Source organism: Saccostrea cucullata, unplaced genomic scaffold, assembly GCF_032062105.1.
Source record: "Saccostrea cucullata isolate Sc308-1 unplaced genomic scaffold, CSIRO_AGI_Scuc_v1 ctg10049, whole genome shotgun sequence".
Lineage (NCBI taxonomy): Eukaryota > Metazoa > Mollusca > Bivalvia > Ostreida > Ostreidae > Saccostrea > Saccostrea cuccullata.
The window spans coordinates 1,846-23,447 of record NW_026924523.1 but is presented as its reverse complement, the minus strand read 5'-3'; the positions used below and the strand labels follow the sequence as shown (position 1 = coordinate 23,447).

At 34.3% G+C, this 21,602-nt stretch overlaps 2 protein-coding genes across 4 annotated transcripts; both read left to right on the top strand.

The window, feature by feature from the left end:
* Positions 1-440: 440 nt before the first annotated feature.
* Positions 441-2,410, top strand: LOC134266625 (uncharacterized). Of its 3 annotated transcripts, none has more exons than XM_062748843.1 (2): positions 441-648; positions 1,013-2,410. In XM_062748843.1, exon 2 carries the CDS (start codon positions 1,017-1,019, stop codon positions 2,070-2,072), a length of 1,056 nt encoding a protein of 351 aa, XP_062604827.1. In that variant the 5' UTR covers positions 441-648; positions 1,013-1,016; the 3' UTR covers positions 2,073-2,410. The 3 variants fall into 3 exon arrangements, with proteins under 3 accessions (XP_062604827.1, XP_062604826.1, XP_062604825.1); XM_062748842.1 differs by having other exon boundaries at positions 441-654; XM_062748841.1 differs by having other exon boundaries at positions 441-675.
* A 10,555-nt stretch (positions 2,411-12,965) lies between these two features.
* LOC134266626 (uncharacterized) lies at positions 12,966-21,219 on the top strand (the record flags this gene model as incomplete). The annotated part of the gene is made up of 2 exons (XM_062748844.1): positions 12,966-13,130; positions 20,944-21,219. Coding segments are annotated over exons 1-2 (352 nt in total), but the record flags the coding sequence as incomplete, so codon positions are not given.
* Between the last annotated feature and the right edge of the window lie 383 nt (positions 21,220-21,602).

Below are 21,602 nucleotides of genomic sequence, written 5' to 3'. Positions count from 1 at the left end.
ACTTAATTTGTATTAGTTTACATTATTTTCTCATACTTAAGTCGCTAGTAATTTACAGTCAGTGATGTTGATGACGTAATATGATCTGATCGTTACGATCGTTGTTGTGAAACTGGCGTTCGCTGCTTATATATATAACCTTCTGTAATGGTCACGTGATCACAATAAACCAATGAATAATTGTCCTTTCTGGAGCAACTCAGAACTACTTTACATACATATTGTGTAAAACAAAGAAAATAATGTCGCTGAAAATGTCCTTTCTACATGTAAGGTAGGAGCTATAAATTCTATTCGATATACATAATAAAGTAAGTTCAACAAACAATCTGTAATAAAACGGACACACACAATCCTCGGCGTAGTAATACCGAACAATAATGTACACACATAAGTATTACGCTACACATTCAAGTTCCATAACATTTCGTCAAATAATTGCATTTACCGCCATGTGCGGTAAATGCCAGTTATCGAAGAAGAATAGCCTAAGCGCGATAACTCCCCTGTCCTCAACCAAATTTCCAAAATAGCCCCAAGCCTTAAATGCGCTTGCGCACACATCCTCTTCGCTCGACGATTTTGATCAGACAGCATCAACAGAAAAATCACCTCCAAGTTGCAACCCATTACGTGGATTACTATATTGTACAGGTATCGTTCCACCGGTCATCGGTATGTATTAAACATCTAGTGAAGCACTGGAAGCGAATTGGGCGTTTCCCTTGCCTCAGCACTTAAGATGTCAGCAGATTTTGCTGGATCAATATTCATCATCACCATCCGTTAATGGCGGCATGCCAAACGTTAAACAAAAGGGCTTTAACTCTACATATAATTTGATCATTCATAATTAGTAAACGATGTTAATAACTTACAATCTCAGATTCAAACAAACAAAAAAAAAAAAAAACATTAATAGTAAAAATTTATAAATATATAAGCAATTAATAATAATAATAATAAATTATGTATATGTTAAACACAAGTTACACAGTTGTTTGTTTTATAGAAACATGCTCCGTGCAAAAAGGACTACAAAGTCTCCATATGCCAGGCCCGGCCGAGCTCCAGCTGCCACCAAAAAGGCCAAAGCATCCAGGCCTCCAAGCACCGTGACTCAACCGAACCAGGTCACCACTGCTACAAGCACCGTGACTCAACCGAACCAGGTCACTCCTGACGCCATACCTCCAGCCTTATCAAACCAGCCTACAACTTCCTCAGGAATAGACATCCCTGACCCCTTAGAGTTTGAGGCATCGCCAACAATGCTTTCTACAGGTACTTCAGGCAGCACTAATACATTATCTAATTCAAGTGCAACAACACCAAATTCATTATGTAGCGTTTCAGACGCATTGGGCGTCCATGTCCCAGACAACCTGAGACAAAACATATATGATAATGCATTCATTCACTTGCATAAATTACTTCCTCTCAAACCAAATGACGAGCCCCAGCAACAGCTCGCATTTGTTGCTGGCGAATTAGTGCTAAAGGCTAAGCATAAAGAAATCAAAATAACTTCAATTGAAACATGGACAAATGCTTTCCTCATTTTCAGCAGCATTTACTTGACTAAGTTCCCTGAACACATTCAATCAATCCTTAAATACATTAACATCATACGCACTGCTGCACAGCGATCATCAAACTTAAACTGGCTCAATTATGACATACAGTTTAGACTAAAGCGCTCCAGGAACCATACTCTCGACTGGGGGTGTGTCGACGCAGAATTATGGCTCTTGTATGTGTCTCATGGCCACAACACTCTATCACAGCAAACCCCAAATTATACAACTAAATCGCCAAAATGCTTTGACTTCAATTACAAAGGCACATGCGGAAGACCATACTGCACTTATCAACATGCTTGCATTAAATGCTCCAATAATCACCCACTCATAAACTGCCGCTGGCACAACAGTCAGGCATTTCGCACAGAAAACTTCCGCCCATCCCAAGCCGAACATCCCCGCCAGCCCCCAAGCAGATTTCAGAGTAGAGGGTTCCCCCCAAACCAACCAAGGCCTCTGGGACTTGGCCCCAACCCCAGTCAACGTTAACATCCTAAAATCAATGCTAAAAGACTACCCCTTGCAACATATTGCTCATGAATTAATCAATGGTTTTCAATATGGTTTCAACATTTGTTATTCGGGTATACGGGAATATCAAAAATCTAAAAACATGAAATCTGCACAAACAAATTCACAGCAGCTCCAAGAAAAAATTGATCAAGAGGTTAAATTAGGTAGAGTAGCTGGGCCGTTCAAGAATATCCCCATGTCAAATATCAAGTGTAGCCCAATAGGCATTGTTCCCAAAAAGCAAGGGGGGTGGCGTATGATTTGTAACTTATCTGCACCAGAGGGAAATAGTGTTAATGACTTTATAGACCCAGATCTATTCTTTCGAGATAAAACATAATAAAATGACAATACTACAATAAAATAACATTTAACTATCAATTATACATATTTGAGGACACGGACAGTGTTATTTCGATCTTATCAATTGTAAAACAACAATGTTTATGTCACATGACTATTTTCTTCGTAAGAAAGATGGCAAGCGCCCAATTTACAACACATGTGATAATGCTGAAATAAGTAAGTAAATTACAGTCGTAATATGGTAGATAATGATGAAAAACTGACATATAACATCTTAGTATCACTGTCCCTTACTGTCTGTTCAACAATATCTCGCTAGATCGTCTAGTAATACTAAAACAACATTTGTTTACATTACAGTGTCGAAGTGCAATGTGTATTGCATCAATAATTCAAGTAAACAAAAAAATAATGAAATAACATGAACAATAAAACATTTCTAGTAAATTTACAACTGGATGCTACTTTACTTCACTAAAAAACACCACCATCAGCCTGTGATTAATATGCAAAATTCTAAAGTCCAACCCCCATGCATATTACACTTCCCCCCACTTAAAAATTCAAATTCTCCTGAATTTATAGTCTTACTGCTAGCTTCTTGCTTCCACCATCAATGAAATCTTTATTCTTCTTGCACTCGACCGCTTCTTTCGGTAATTCTCACACATCTGGCTGCTCGTCTGATGCCATTTCAGCTACTAGTTTCTCCATCTCTTCATCTCGTCTCTCTGCTATTTCTTTCTCCATCTCCTCCTCTGGTGGTCTCATGTTGCTGTACAGATATACAAACAGTTATGTTTAAAATCCACCATCCACCCCAAGTATAAAGTATACAGCTCCCTGTGCATAAGCTAGTTCAAGATTGGAAATTCTTGTTAGAATAAAATGTATGTAGTTCATAAAGGTTGCTTCCTATGGGAATCAGTCAGTCAATCAGTCAGGTCTAATTCTTCATTGTTTTTGTAGATTCCTCCCAGGATCAGGAACTCTCTTCAATTATCCATTTATAATTTTATTCCAGTAGTAGATTGAAACCAACAAAAGTATCAGTCCGGCCCAGCCCTAGACAACTGTTTTCCCATCAGTCCCGTCGAATCCTTGACAACTGATGTCCACCTACAGTCCGGCCCAGCCCTAGACAACTGAGGTCCACCTACAGTCCGGCCCAGCCCTAGACAACTGAGGTCCTAATGTGCAATAATAGTAATGGCCAGTCACTATCTACACATTCACCTAGTTTGGTGCACCACCTAGGACAACATCCACCTTAGACATGTGTCAATATAATAAAACAAAAAAATCTGGTATCATCGTACTACTGTCCGACATCATTCAGTTTTGTGGTGTGAACTTCCTGAACCAGGGTTGCAAGTTGATGCCTCGATATGGCATTAATATACCAAGATGATGAGCCTTAGCAGGTTGTTTCAAAGATCTCCTTACTAAATTGGTCAAGTCATCTAGTTGTCCTGTTACAAGGTCCTTTCCTTTGAGAGTTTCATGAAACTTCCACATGAAATAATCGATGCAGTACTAGTAGATCCACTATCTACTAGAAAATGTCTTTGTCAAATATGTTTCCTTCTGTATAAAATCCATTGTCTCGTAAGAGAGTTATATCCCCGTGTGGCCAGTCCTAGTATGTTCATTTCCAACAGAAAGACAATTCCTCTTGTGCCGACTCCTGACTTAATGATATCTGTTATTTCTCATGTTTCCACTCCCATGTCTTCTATTCAGGCTAGAGGTCGTGGTCATTTGTTGTCCTCTTGTCCGTCGTTCTGGGCAGTCCTTCATGAGATGATCTGGTGAATTGCAGATGAAGCAAGTCCAAGAGTTATTGCCCTTCCGAGGTTCCATTCTCTGTGCACTTTCCAGTTTATCTAATCTATTGATTAGTAACTTGATTGTATGTTCCAAGTTATTTGATTTTTGCTCTCCAGTTAGCTGTTTGACTATTTGTTCTTGATCCACATGTCTAACATTTATTTTCTTCTCCATCCCATTATTACTGACTGGTATTCTCTCAATGACGTGCTCCGCTTCTGCAACAGTGCTACACTCCTTGTCAATAAGAACGGCATTTATCGCATTTCAACGGGAATAATTTTGTGAGAGGTTCGTCAGGCCCAGTGAGACTGCTTAAGCATCTTGATGTACAAGTTATTAGTTTGTGATAATTGCCGTATATCGTCTCCAATCTCTGCAATACTTTCTCCAGGCATCCGCTTACGCATTTCCAGTTTTGAAAGCCACCTATTTTTGTGTTTTGAGCTACCAAATCTCTGGTTCATACGCTGAACAAGAATTTTAAACGTGCGTCTTTCCTCAGGAGTTAGAAAGTCCTGGCTTTTATCGCGTGAGCTAGCGGCTAAGAAGAGAAGTTTTGTCCTGTCGTCCCAGTGGCTTAGTTCAGCGCAGTCTTGAAAGGGAGAAAAGTATTCCTCCCAACTTTCTTTTCCATTGTAGGGTTCGGGTTTGATCAGAAGTGTAGAAATGCGATTGTGATCACTATGTGCGTCGTCAGCTAACTGATAATCAGATCGCCGACGGAAAGTACGTCCTACTTCGTCGTTGTCGTCGTCGTCACTGGCATGTCTTTCCAAAGGATTTTCATTTGCCATTAAATATTCGTCATCAGTGTTCCTCCACCAGACATCTGTTTCGTCCCCTTGGCCTAACTGAACATTTCCCCTATGTTCATTTATAAATACTTCAGGATCCGGCGAAGTAGCATCCTCCATTTTTAACTACTCAGTATAAGAACAGTAACAAGAACATATATACATTGCTATTTAAAAATAGATTTTTTATTTTCCACTGCACGACACTGTCCGCAATCCACTCTACTTCAGTTCTCACAGGTACTAAAGTACGGGTTCGTATCCTAGATGTCCTCGTATATGGCAGGACATCCCACTTCTGACACCAAAAATTGTAAGCTTCCTTGGCACCCTGTCAAATGCCAATCAAGCTACAGTGTTTCCATCCCGTGTAAATTCAGTTAATTACATTTTATCAGGACTACGTATGACATCCGTCCCTCATAAAGGGGGGGGGGGGCATCCTCAGCCCGTCGCATGTATTTAAACAACAAAACCACATCCTTGTAAATCATAACGAAGTTCCATTTCTCGTTTCAAATATTTCATTTAATAAAGACTTCAAAGTTCAATGAAATATAACAAAACAGTCAGTACATCTAGATCTATGAGTATATATATAAAGTCCTAGCTCAAACATCTCTGACCTAATAAAATACAGTGGATTGCATTGTCCGTGCGTTGGAGAAATTATACGCTACTTACTGTAAACCAAGTATTATACGCCTGCGATAAATATCCGCGAGTTCCGCGAGTAACCTATGCTCGCGGATATTTATAGTCGCGAACCAGTTGTTCATTTTCCCATGTTATGATTAGAGTTATTTGCCCTTTTTGAATACCGATCCCGACAGTTCAATAAGTAATCACGGAAGAACTTTAGTGTTCTAGAAGCAGTTGAACTTTAATTACAAACATTCAGATAAAAATATATAAACGAATTGCAAATCTAAAACTATTTGTCTAAAAATGATTAAAAGTCAATGATTATTTAAGCTTGTGTTATTATTGTTCTTTATTGTCACAAACGAGTTAGAGATAGCCTGGTTAATTACGACTAATTATGGCCCAGTCCTGCTCCGTCCCAACCATTTATAATAATTGCCCTTTGGCTATGTAGATCTTGTAAAACGTCAATTACCCAATTAGCATGAGGTACTTTTACACCTGTGAGTTTGAAACCGACTTTAATCTCCTCGATTTTTTTCCCGATTTTCATTCGAGCGTCGTGAATAATGCGTAAGAAGTATTATACTCATGGTAACATTTTACCTACTTTAGGTGCGGATATAAGATTTTTAAAAATGGACGCAATGCACAGAATGTCTTGAATGATAATGCGTAAGCAGTACTCACGGTAGCATTTTACCTAGTTTATGGGCGGATATAAAATTTTAATCTGATACAAAAAAATACTTGTGGAAATTAAAAAAAAAAAGACCACTTGTTCGTGGAAATAAATCGCTGCGGATTAGTTCTCTAGCGGTCATTCGCGAATAAAAAATGACGCGTATAATAATTGGTTTACAGTGATTTGTATTAGTTTACATTATTTTCTCATACTTAAGTCGCTAGTAATTTACAGTCAGTGATGTTGATGACGTAATATGATCTGATCATTACGATCGTTGTTGTGAAACTGGCGTTCGCTGCTTATATATATAACCCTCTGTAATGGTCACGTGATCACAATTAACCAATGAATAATTGTCCTTTCTGGAGCAACTCAGAACTACTTTACATACATATTGTGTAAAAAAGAAAATAATGTCGCTCAAAATGTCCTTTCTACATGTAAAGTAGGAGCTGTAAATTCTATTCGATGTACATAGTAGAATAAGTTCAACAAACAATCTGTAATAAAACGGACACACACAATCCTCGGCCGGCTTAGTACATTCAAGTTCCAAAACATTTCGTCAAATAAAACATAATAAAATGACAATACTACAATAAAATAACATTTAACTATCAATTATACATATCTGAGGACACGGACAGTGTTATTTCGATCTTATCAATTGTAAAACAACAATGTTTATGTCACATGACTATTTTCTTCGTAAGAAAGATGGCAAGCGCCCAATTTACAACACATGCGATGATGCTGAAATAAGTAAGTAAATTACAGTCGTAATATGGTAGATAATGATGAAAAACTGACATATAACATCTTAGTATCACTGTCCCTTACTGTCTGTTCAACAATATCTCGCTAGATCGTCTAGTAATACAAAAACAACATTTGTTTACATTACAGTGTCGAAGTGCAATGTGTATTGCATCAATAATTCAAGTAAACAAAAAGATAATGAAATAACATGAACAATAAAACATTTCTAGTAAATTTACAACTGGATGCTACTTTACTTCACTAAAAACACCACCATCAGCCTGTGATTAATATGCAAAATTCTAAAGTCCAACCCCCATGCATATTACAGTACTCTTGAAGTTTATCATTTCTCCTTCACTACTGTCAATGTCTTAGTGAGGAGTAAGAAAACAGGCTTTATAAAATATTTACTGGAACCCGCTATGTATCTATGTTTGTAAGGATTTTTATGAAGTTTCAATTCAAGAATGATATGGTAATTCATTTTGGTTATTTGGAATATTAAAAATATTCAAAACCGACATACGATTTCGAAGAATTTCCTCCTTAGAAAGGAAGCTAAGAGTATAAGTAGGATTGCCACTAGTGTAGAATTGTATACATATTCCTTTTTAATATATTTTATATAATGAGCCTTACAAACAAAGATAATGTTGTTACCTGCTTTGTCAGCAGGGACTAGTTCGTACTAATCGTGTAATCTACAGTGTATCTAATTCTTTTTTTTTCACTTCTTACTATTAAATACAGAAGGATACATGTAGATAGTTTTCGTATTGCCTCTCAATCGTTTAATGTGCGATTTTAACATACATTTTTGATACATTTAACCCATTCTGACAAAGTGTCAAGGTCTTCTTTTTCATGTCTGACTCATAAATGCCAAAATATTGGTGCCAAAGTATGGGCTTATAATTTATTTTTATTTGTATCTCGCCTCTCATTGGTTGATTTCCAAAAAGGAACGCATAACATTTTGTATAATCTGGTTTGGTAAGCGCGCTACACACCCCCTTGACGACCAGCTTAAACATCATATCCATGCAATCCCCTCATTTCCAGTCCTCGGAATCCATGGAAAATATACAGATTTAATAAATGTACCTTCAACTTTAATCAATTACTCGTTCTTACCTCATTAAAAAACATCATGGCTTCTAGATCTATGTATCAGTCATTACCTCCCCTCGCTTCAAATCACTTCCGTTACTACTGTTGTATTATTGCGCGGTAAATTTGAACTTATAAAACAACACAATTTTACATCAAAAGTTGTTTAAAAATTTTAAAATTAAATTATAAAAAGAGATTAAAATGTTCTTGGCCATATTATCGAGGACAAGTTTTCAAATGGTTGTAGCTTCATCAGTTTAACATTTTGCTTTTTTATAATCCGCTTCGCGGATTATAAAGCGTAAATGGTTTTGCACACTTTCTAACCAGATTATACTCATAACTTTTATGATCTCAATAATATCCAGAGTCATTCCTTAAATAATTTAATCCTGTTTGTAAAGATATTCAATTTTATCTCTCATTGGTTGATTTCCAAAAGCTTAACGGGTTGAAATCTGGTTGTCATAACATTTTGTATAATCTGGTAAATTTTCAAGTATATGGACACACCCCAATAAACAAAATATGAAACCAGCTGAATCATCTGTATCCATCAATCCCCTTTTCCAGACCCTCCTTGTCGCATTCATGAAAAATTTTGGATTTAATGAATGTACCTTTAACTTCAAACAGTTGCTCGATCTATATATAAAGTAAAATCTTAAGCATCATGGCTAACTAGAATCTATGTATCAGATTTTACCTCCCCTGAGTGTTCCAAATTATCACTTTTCGTTACTACGGTTGTATTATTGCCGCGGTAAATTTGAATTTGTTATAAAAATTACACAATTTTTATCCCAAATTGTTTAATTATTTTAAAATTAAATTATAAGGAATATTAATTTGTTATAACAAATTATTAATATGTTATAACAGTTTACGCTTTTTTATAACCCGCTTCGCGTATTAAAAAGCGAAAACTCACCCAAACCATATTATACTCGATAATCTGGCCAAGAATCCAAGTTTATTCCTTAAATAACAAATGTGATTATTTGTAAAAATAAGGCTTTAGGCCATATAAAATTGAAATCTTGTTATAACAAATCCGTTCTGAATTTGTTTTAACAAATTATCAATTTTTGATAAACAAAAAGTTGATAATTTGTTATAACAAATTGATAATTTGTTATAACAAATATCAATTTGTTATAACAAATTACTAATTTGTTATAACAGATTATTAATTTGTTTAAGCAGTGGAAAATAGTAATTTGATAAAATGGAAAGTATATTGTGATTAAAAAAAATTCTTTAATTTAAAGAAAATTCGGAAATTAAAATTAAAAAAAAATCCCTCATCTACTTTATTGCCAATAAAATGAAAAATAATTTGCAAATGTCCCGCAGTTTTGGAGAAAATGGCAAAAAATTAAATTTAGATAGCCTTAGTGGGACTATTGAGAGCTTTTCCAACAGGCTCTTTTTTTTTATTATTATTATAAAAATTATAAAAATTACATGCATACAGAAGAATTGAATGACACATTAGGAATTTAATATCAAATTTCACCAAGAGATACCCACTCAAGAATATTGTGGGTTTTATTTTTTCTTTAGTTTTCCGGGGAAGGTTGTTACGGAATGTATTTTTTCTTGATAATTTATCCGCAAATTCATTTGGTCAATGGTGCCTCTGTTGCTCACAGCTTTATAGGAAACCATGGAGGTTCACCACGGGAGCAGATCCAGGATTTTGCATATATAGAATTGGGTTTGGTTTAAAGATTTTATTCTTTACTCATGAATTGGGTTGAACAGTAGACATAAATGCCTGTCGAAAAGCAATATTCAAAGTAGATCATATCACATGTAAAAAAGAATCCAGAGAGAGAGAGAGAGAGAGAGAGAGAAGGGGGGGTGAAAATGAACAAAATCAAAACACAAACTAGAGATACTGTGAGCAATGAGCTGACTAAATGATACCCCCCCCCCCCCCCGCCTCCCATATGCTTATCAAGACAAAGTCCATGTTTAGCTGTGGCCAGGAAACCCAAAATATGTGTCGGATCAAAAAGTAAAATAGGAGGTGCACAATGGCAATATGTTATGTAATAAAGATTCTGTGAAAGTTTCATTGAATTTCACTTCGTAGTATAAGAGGAGTTGCGGATAAGAGATGGGTACTCCAAAGCGTAACAGACGGACGGACGGACATACCGATTACAGTTTACCCTCCCACTTTTCAAGCGGGGGGGATATAATAAAACAATTTATATTGTAACATTCTTTTGCATGGCTCAAATAAGATAATATTTTTCCTAGCATACGAATTGGGTGATATGAATGTGCAGAGTCGGAAAGGGGGGGGGGGGGCACGTATGGACAAACTTTCATTAAAGCTTCTAAGAATAAGCTACTAGTATAAGGAATAGAATCTAGGACATTGATGCAATTCATCATGACATTGTTGTTTGAAGTGAAAACTCTGAGATGCTAGAAGGAACATATAGGTCAACTTTGCAGACTGTATGCTTATTGTTTCACAAATTCAATATTTCAATGATTTCTAATCTGATATAGATTCCATAGTTCTGTGTACATGTCAAATTTCCAAAAATAGCAATTTGTTATAACAAATTAGTAATTTGTTATAACAAATTAGTAATTTGTTATAACAAATTATCAATTTGATATAACAAATTATCAATTTGTTTAAACAAATTATTAATTTGTTATAACAGATTATTAATTTGTTATAACAGATTATCAATTTGTTTAAACAAATTATCAATTTGTTATAACAAATTATCAATTTGTTATAACAAATTAGTAATTTGTTATAACAAATTATCAATTTGTTATAACAAATTATTAATTTGTTATAACAAATTATCAATTTGTTATAACAAATTAGTAATTTGTTATAACAAATTATCAATTTGTTTAAACAAATTAGTAATTTGTTATAACAAATTATCAATTTGTTTAAACAAATTATCAATTTGTTTAAACAAATTATCAAGTTGTTATAACAAATTAGTAATTTGTTATAACAAATTATCAATTTGTTTAAACAAATTAATAATTTGTTATAACAAATTATCAAGTTGTTTTAACAAATTATCAATATATTTGTTATAACAAATTATTAATTTGTTGTAACAAATTATTAAATTTTTACATAAAATTAATAATTTGTTATAACAAAATAATAATTTGTTATAACAAAATAATAATTTGTTATAACAAATTAATAAAAGATACTGCTGCGGCCCTAATACGCTTCCGTACCTTTCCACCAAATGTGTTGCATATGCTGTTATTTATTTGGTGACACGCCAACGCAGACTGGACTTTGATTGTCGAAATGATTTCAACATTGATAATTAAAGGATGGGAAATACTTTTCTAAGAAGGAAAGAGAGGAAAAATTGACTCTGATGTGGGATTTCTTACTCTAAAGTGAAGGGGCCCAATTTATAAAAGAACTTACGACTTAAACCAAATTTAATTCTTCATATAACTTTTTAATTAATATTTATGGCACGCCAAATTCACAAAAATAAGCTGAACATAGTTTCACAGTCGATAAACTAGGTTTATCGGTTGTAAACTATAGTTTACGGACTGTAAACTATAGTTAACAACGTTAATCTATATTTTACATCTGTAAACCATAGTTAACGCGATAATCTATGTTTCACAACCGTAAACTATACTTAACACCGAAAACGATCATTTGCGATTGCAAAACATAGATTAACTGATAAATACAGTTTCACGATTTGTAAACTATAGTTTACAAAACACTAACTATAGTTAACGATCTGATAAATATAGTTTCACGATTTTGAAACTATGATTAACAACTCTTAACTATAGTTTACGATTGTAAACTATAGTTTACAAACGTGAATCTATGTTTATCAACAAAATCTATTGTTAACGCTTTATTCAGACAGATAAACTTAGATTAACATTCGTAAACTATAGTTAACGACCGTTTACAGATGAAAACTATACTTAACGAATCGTTAACTATTCTTAACGAATCGTTAACTATAGTTTACGGTTTGTAAACTATAGTTTACAGTCGATAAACCTAGTTTATCAATTGTGAAACTAGGTTTATCTCATTTTTGTGAATTTGGCGTGCCATAAATATTATATCGAAAATTATTTTCAACTTTTTTAAAGGAACGTGATAAGATATTTTTACACAAACAATTTCAAAGATAATTATTAATTTTGCAAACTTTTACAATAACTAGAAGTTTTGGTCTAAGTCGTAAGTTCTTTTGATTCCGGGACAAAGCTGACCATGGGGAATTTATTCTCTTTGCAGAAGTGGACAAGCTTTCGCCTACATCCAGGCGAAAGCCTGTCCACTTCTCTAAAGAAAATAGAGGAAATTCTACATTACAACACCGGTAGAGTACTATTTCTGACAGGCCTAAGAACACAGGAGAGGGAAGGAACTTTATCAATATACTCAATGCAGCGGTTATCTACTGCTCGTTTTCTAATTTGGGTCAAGGCCTCTGAAATACTGACTGACTGGTGTCATGGCTCTTTGATGTCATGGTATTTTTAATAAACCATTAATTGTCAAAGAACACCTCCTTATTCTGTTATTCTCTCTCTGTCTCCTCTCTTTTTCATTGGATTACGATAACAACTAATATCTTTTTTTAATCGACCATAGTGGGACCCAGGATTTAACTAGTACGAAATGTCCTAGAACGAACTATTATGTATCTTATAACCGGATGTAAACAGTCGAGATTGTTGCTCATTAATTTGATTAAATAATTTTTGATTAACTTCATTATTTGCCTTGACATTTCATTGTTCATGACATGTGATAAATGGCGTATTTGAGACTGGAATTAATAATTTTTGTCTTAACTGTGAATGTGGTATATGCATACGTACCGCCAAAATGTAAGTACAAATTATTTAGATATTGGCTGTAGGCCTACTAGCTGTCTAGAATACAATTACTCTGTCTTTGGACAAACCCCTCATCATGACCGGCTACGTAGGGTAAATATAATTTAATCCTTTCGAACCCCCAAAGCAGAGTAAACGTAAGATAGAGAACCACCAGCCCAACCCCATGACCCCCCCCCCCCCCCAAAAAAATATGCAAGCATGTGCAAAATATTAATTTGTTGCAAAATAAAGTAAAATAGTAAAGTAAATGCTGTTACATATGTATTCCCACTCAAAAAGGAAAAAGGGGTGCGGATTCAGAGGGAGTGGTCCAAAATCTCGGACGTTTTCCTGTCTTTTATTAAGCCTGGAAAACGTCAAATATTTCAATATCTGATGTTTTCCTTTTTTGCGATTTTGATATTTCAAAATCGCGAAAGCCTGGAAAACGTGAGAGTACAGAGGGACTGAGGAGCCAAAGGGGACACTTGAAGAAGAGGAGGCGGGCCATCCGGAGTTAAGACGTAGGTCCGTACTTTCAGAATTTTCTGTCAAACTGTTTATTTTTTTATTTGAAAATCTTGAATAAGTCATAATCTAACTAAAATACCCATAAAAAACATATCTTTGCAGGTTAATTTTCATGCAACATGTCTCGGAGTATATACCTCTAAAAATTCAACAGTCAAAATTCGACATATAGAAGTGTAACATTATATTTTATTTAGCTATGTACCAAATCACATCCAATTATTGTTAAAACTTAGGAAAATCATAAATATTCATTTGTCAAGAAAATATTTGAAACTTCTATTTGAAAACACTAAATAATTGATGTTGATTGTGTCAAAATCTTTCAGAGAAAAAGCTCAAAATATCTTTATTTTAAATATTTCTCAAAATCTTTTATGTTTATATGCTATTTTTTCTTCACAATTATTTAGAATTATATCTTAGGTTAGCAGAAAAACATACTTTATTATGGTTGACCAGAAAATTTTTACAAAACAGCCTTTTGAACACCCATACCCCCATTTTTGGAATATCTATTTTTTCAATAAAACTTATGAAAAGTAAATTTAAAAAGATGATATAGGCTAAAAATTAAAGATAAATAGATCTCAAGTTAGTTTGTTTAAAAAAAAATTAAAAGCTTTAGGTCCATAATGGCAATTAAGAATGTCTGTGTATGTACTAAATTACATATATAGATCCTATGGACAGAGTGCAAAGTGGTTATTCCTATAAATAATGTACATTAATGCTTTGTGTGCACAATGACACTATAATAAACAAATATATACTTGCTAAATCATTTTCAATCATCCAAAAAGATTTTATTTCAATAGACAAGGATAATCAAAATTTTATATCGGTGTGTAAAATTAAAACCGATCCGTAAAAGGGTGGACCTGCCTTAATTTACGATCTTATTAGGAAATAAACAAAATAAATCACTAACCTGTCTAAATATGCTCAGTGTGTGCATCTCCCCATAGTATGTGCCTTTTTTAATTTATAGCATGATCATAAGAATGACATTTGAACTCAATGTAAACGTAAACAGTGTTTTTCCTTTCTTTCTTTCTTTCCTTTTTTTTTTTTTTTTTTTTTTTTTTTGAAACATCGTACTCCTTTCTGAACACGATACAGACTATCTAACTTGACTGATGAAATCCTATGGGCGGAAACAAATAACAATTCCTCTGATACAATACAAGTAAACTTTTTTACAACTCAAAAATATGATTATAGAATACAAAAAATGTCTTAAATTCAAATTTGAAAATTAGTAAATACAAATGTAAAATTATACAAATAAGAATTATATTATACAAATTGAAAATAATACAGTAAAAGATCAAATACATCGTCGGTGATCTCGTTTTTACTTATCACTTATGCAAGATGAGATCACCCGTGGGTTTCCGACGATGGATCAAATATTGCAACGCTTGAAATGCTATGGAACGCCATCACTGCCTTATAGCATACAACTATGCATTTATTATGTCAATTTATCATTACGTGATGTGAACATATCTTTACCTTATGTCCATTTCTTATGAGATGATATAAATATATCTTAGCATCATGTCAATGCTGCATTACATGAAGTAAATACATCCTTTCATTATGTCAGCACTTCATAACTTGAAGTAAAAAATTCATTATATGAAGTGATAATGTGTTTACATTGTGTTAAAACTTTCTTGCATGAAATGAATTTCTCTTTACATCATTTCATTTCTTTAAAATGTGAGGTCAAAACTGCATTACTCAAGTAAATTGTGTTTTATAATTAAACTTATCATTACACAAAGTCAAAAGCCCATTCCTTTTTGAGAGTGTATATTTCTATTATATCAAAGCATTATTACGTGATTTGGATTTATCTTTATTTTACGGCGAAGGCATCATAATATGAGGTGAACACATCTTACCTTTATGTCAGTGCTTTATTACGTGGTGTAAAAAGTGTATAACACAATGTGAACATATCTTTATATTATATCAATACTTTATTACATTATGTCAAAACTCCATTCCGTGATGTGGATATGTAATTACGTTATGTCAACTCTTTCTTACGTGATTTAAAAATATCTTTATATTGTGTTAACTCTTTATCGTGTTGATTCCAAAAGTTCATTACCTGATGTTAAAAAACATTTACATTATCTAAAAGCTGTATATCTAGTATATAATGAATGTTGACGACTGTGATTTAATGACTGGTAAGAAGGGGGGGGGTCCTGATTGATTAGGATAAATTACAGGCACATAATATCACACACACCCCCTCTTTTCTCAGACATAACTTTACTATAGAAAATGTAATGTTCATTGAAACTGTACAGCCCCCACCCCCACTTTTTGTTGAAGTATAATCCACTAAGGGTATTGTAATATATCTGGAAAAAAATAGGACTGATCGAAGTTGGACCCCTCTCCCCGAAATAGGATTTTCGGGCTTGGGCTTTTTTTTTCTTGGCTTGTCAAGTTTTTTCGGGTAAATGATTTTTTTTCTGGCTGACCTCCTCTTTCAAAAAAAAGATGCTACGTCACTAGAGTTAGTAATTTTTTTTAATCATTCCAGGGCCAGAATTCTATTACAAAAATCTACCAGTCGCTCATCTAAATCAATTGAATATGCCTTAGTAAGCTTTTAAGCATGCATGGGCACATATCAGTGACAGATATGGGAATCTTGAAACAAGGGGGACGGTATATGGTTGGAGACCAAGGGCGGAAAGCGGAGAAGCTCTCAGGCTTTATAGTTTTATAGAAAAAAGTTTTCAACTTAATTCAGCTAAGCTTATTGTGAAACTAATGCAATGTCCTTCAAAGTTTAAGACTTTTATTAAAAAAAAGAATCAAAATAAAAAGAAAAAGAATCAAAATAAAAAGAAAAAAAATGATTGCTGCACAACTCATAATATTTGATTTATTTAATTATGAGATTAAAGTAAACACCACTGAATTTCGATGTGACTTTAATTCACAGTCGCAATGTTAAGGCTTTGCACGTCAATCATTTGTCGCTTAAAGTTTTCATTTAAAGATGTCATTCCCAAATTGCTGAGAATCTCCTCTACGACAGTTTTTCTCCCGCCATTTTCAGTGCTTGCGGAACGCTGAAAATACGTTATGCTCATATAAAGGCCGAGGATACCCGTTTTCGCATAACGTAATAGTGAATCGACATAATGTAGAAGAGTGCGCACAGTATGGTATGAGCTTTTCACATCAGTTAATAAAAACTACGATCGCATGAAAAGTAAACATAACGAAATGCAAGTTGAAGAAATATAATTGTAGTATGTGTAAATGTCATAAAGAGTTGACATAATGTAATGGAAGGTTGACACAATGCAATAGTAGTGTGGGTTAATGTCATAAAGAGTTGACATAATGTAATGGAAGGTTGACACAATGCAATAGTAGTGTGGGTTAATGTCATAAAGAGTGGACATAATGTAATGGAAGGTTGACACAATGCAATAGTAGTTATACCCCCCGCTTGAAAAGTGGGGGTATATAGTAATCGGTATTTCTGTCCGTCCGTCCGTCTGTTACGCTTTGGGGTACCCATCTCTTATCCGCAACTCCTCTCATACCACTGAATGAAATTTGATGAAACTTTCACAGAATCTTTATTATATGTTGCCATTGTGCACCTCCTATTTTACTTTTTGATCCGACACATATTTTGGGTTTCCCGGCCACAGGAAAACATGGACTTTTTCACCAGTTATAACCATATGGGAGGCGGGGGGTATCATTTAGTGAGCTCATCGCTCACAGTACCTCTAGTGTGGGTTAATGTCATAAAGAGTTGACATAATGTAATGGAAGGTTGACACAATGCAATAGTAGTGTTCTGCTATAAGGCAGTGACGGCGTTCCATAAAATGCCCTAAAAGAACTTTCCAATAATTATGTTCATGTACAATATTGTCTGGCCCGATAAGGTAACAAATGAAGACCTGCTGAGCAGATGCAAACAAGAGGACATGGGTACCATCATAACCAAGTGCCGATGGAGGTGGATTGGACGTGTTCTCAGAAAAGACCCCCAGTCAACAACTAGAACAGCACTGCATTGGACACCAGAGGGCAAAAGAAAGAGGGGGAGGCCTAGAACATCATGGCGAAGGACAGTAGAAGGCGAGATGAAGGCAATGCACCAGACCTGGGGATCGTTGACAAGGCTAGCCCAGGACAGGCAAGGGTGGAGGAATTTTGTTGCTGCCCAACACACCACAGGGTGTAAAGGAAGATGATGATGATGATGACAATATTGTCTGCATATTTATACAGTTAAATAAATAAAACATGGTATAAGAGTGCTTTTAAGAAGTGATTTAACAAATAAACATAAAGTTTAGTGAAAATATACACGTGCATGCTGTAAGTAAAAAGAAACAAAAATGAATTTTAAGGAAAACATGTATTGACTAAAAAATATAAGCACATAAAAGTGAAATATTGTAGCTATAGAAAACATTCTAGAGCTGATTATAAAGTGAGAAAGCAGTTACTAGCACATACCATATTATAGATAATGATCTGTACCTAAGCTAGGGTCACAGAATAATAGAAACACATAACTGACAAACATACTGAAACATATTGAACAGTCAAAACCTAAAAAGGACAGAATGTACTGTTTTACACATGTATATGTCTTGGTTATGCCATAAGTATTTGTATGTATAATACAGCGATGTTCCTAAACCCTGGCAGACTGAGAAAAGCACATTGATCAAATGATGGATAAGATGGATTTCTACAATGTAAAATGAAAATTCTTTGACACTACTACTGTATGTTATGAAATAAAATGATAGTCTGTATAGCAGTCAATATTTTGTATTTTTTCTACTGAAACTGAGAAATGTTCGTGCTATAAATTTGAAGTGCAATAGGGAAATGCATACAACTGGCATATTTAGACTTGGGATATGGATTTTGTTTTCTAGTTTTAGTTCCGAAAAATAGAAAATGGCCGAATTGAAATATCTAATATAAGAGAGCAGTGTTACAATGCAATTTGAAAAAAAAATCAAAGTGCGTTAAATTTGGGACCAAGTTAATGTACTTTGAAAAAAAAAATCTATTTTCAAAGTGCATAAATATCGAACAAATTTATGCACTTTTTATATATGATCTCTCTATGTTTAGGGGCAAGTACGAGAAATGTTTGCTAATTGAAAATAACTTTTCAACACAAAATAATGGTCTTTTTATAGTTAGGGGTACATACGAGAAATTCGACAAAATGTATGCTTATTGGAAATAACTTTTCAACACAATATGACTGTCTTTTTATAGTTATTTAATAAATGTATATGTATATAGAAGTATAAAAATTGTTTATTTTCGTGCAAGATGATGGCCTTTCTTTTAGTTATTTTAGGAGATTATTATTAAAATGTATGAAAAATATGATTTATACACTGTACATTGTTTTTAGCCATTTTGTAAAACTACTTTGGCCAAAATATAGTCCGTTGGCCAAAAAAAAAAAAAAAATACCCCACTATACTCTTATAATGTATAGTGGGGTATTTTTTTTTGTGGAGCGATTTTTTGGGGGTTTTGACGATTTTTTCATATTGTACACATTATGAATATGTGTAATAATTATAATTTGTGAAAAAATGTCCAATAATCCCCGGAGTTGAATATCAAGGGGGGGGGGGGGGGGGGGGGGGGGCTGTCCACAAGTACCTGTGATTTAGATAATATATTTTACTTGAAAAAAGACGTTAATAGTATTCTAATAACCAATTTTTTTGATAAACGTGATGACTTAAAAATCGTTACATTCCCTTACTTATGCAGCAATATACCTTCATCACCTGCATTAGCTGCAAATCTGTAGCTCTCCAAAAAAATAATTTGACAGACTCGTCTATCAATATATTTTTCGGAGAGCTACAGTCCTGCAGCTACACCTGCATAAGGGGATGATTCGATATGAGCAGGCTCTACGAATTTCTTAAACGAGAAAAAATATTAACAAACAAGTTACTGAAAAAAGAATTTCAGCAGTCTCGTTTAAAGTCACCATTTCGTAAGTAACATGGTCGATACAATGGCCTTGTCAGCAAATACAATTTATCATTAAGTCAAATGCTGACTGACGTTTTTCATAGTTATTGTTAGGCCAGTATAATATACACACTGAATTGTCTACGGGTTTTATCCGTTATTTCCCGATCATGACAAGTGTTACAATAAAGTTTTAGAATTCAGAGAACTATAGTTAGTTTTATAATATTTCCATTTCTAATTTTTCTCTCTGTGATAACCCTTTGAAAGTTAGCGGAGTTAATTTCTTGATAATTCTACCGGAATGTAAATTAGGCAAGTCAATAGGTCAGGAGCTAAGGAGGCCTAATATGCTTACAAATCTCGTGCCCATCTGTCTCTGAGTCTGACGTTAAGGAGGCCAAATATGCATGTAAATCTCGTGCGGCTGCTGTTGTGTTTGACGTCAGTGGGCGAGGACTATTGAAATTGGGATGGGAATCCTCGTGTAATTTATATATATGTCTGCATTTTTAAAGTCTAAATCTACAATTTCATTTCACAATGAAATGGAAATATATGGAATCACTGTCAAGTTAGTATAGTATGCCAGGGACATCAACAATAGTGGGAAACATGGGATAATTTATGCATAACGGGCTTCGCCCGTTATGCAAATTATCCCATGTTTCCCACCATTGTTGATGCCCTGGCATACTATACAAACTAGACAGTGATTCCTTAAATCTATGAATTCTAAAACTTAAGCGAGTGTGACCGGTCGGCTGAGGATGCTCACTCCTCCATTGCACCTGATTCCACCTTTAATGTTATCGAGGTCCGTTTTTGCTCTGCTCCAATTTTGTATTGTTTAATGGACTTTTGAGCTCGAATACTGCTCGTTATCTCCATATATTTCATTTAGAATACTTTAAGTATCATGTTTCTAATGGTGTTATTCGCCCGTGTGGCGCAGTGGTTAGAGTGTCTGCTCTAGAGTCGCGAAGTAAGGAGTCAGTCCTTCGGATGAGACTGTATAAACCGAGGTTCCCTGTTGCAGTAGGTGCTGGCACAAAAAAGATCCCTCACTGCTCGATGGCCGAATGCCAAACAGAGGACAAATTTGCAGCTCTCCACCGGCAAGTGGTGGCGTCTCCATATGAGTGAATAATTCTATAGAGGAACGTTAAACAATTTACAATCAGTCAATCAATCTAATGGTGTTAGATAAAACAATTTACTGTAATTTATTATTTACAACTTACTTTTTTGTAAAATACAGTTTACTTGGATGCAATATGTGGGGAAACACTCACAATCAGCGGGCTACCCTCCATTCGCCTTGACCTGACCCAGGACAGCAAGTATAGAAATAACATGGACTGTACCGTCACTGTGAGCAATGCCCCCGCCTCTACCAGCACCACCAACCATAATAGAATCATGATTGTTGTCAGGAAGTTGAATATCAAGGGTTCCGTCTATTATGGCTGTGATCCAGGTTACGATCAATTGTACATTTATGATGGACCTTCTACCTCATCATACAAAGTACCAGGTATGTGGGACCTTAAGAGGAATGTGTTTGAGTTCATCTTGATTTGCATAAGAAATTAAAAACGTAGTTATAGACTCAATTAATATTTAAGTACAGCTATTTATAAGAACCAGGCAGAAATAAAAATAAGTGATTCATGATAGTGATAGATTTTTCAAAAACCCTCATATTTACATTAAGATACATCAAACTAAATACTTAATCACAGTTATAAATGGATTTTATGCACGGTTGATTAAAAAATGAATTCAATATATACTGAAACAGTCAACAATATCCATTGAAAGGTGTATGTACGTGCAGGTGATTTTTTAAAAAAGCCCGCACTCTCATTGAATGTGAATTATAAAATATTGAACATCCAGTGTCAAAGAGTAAAAAAC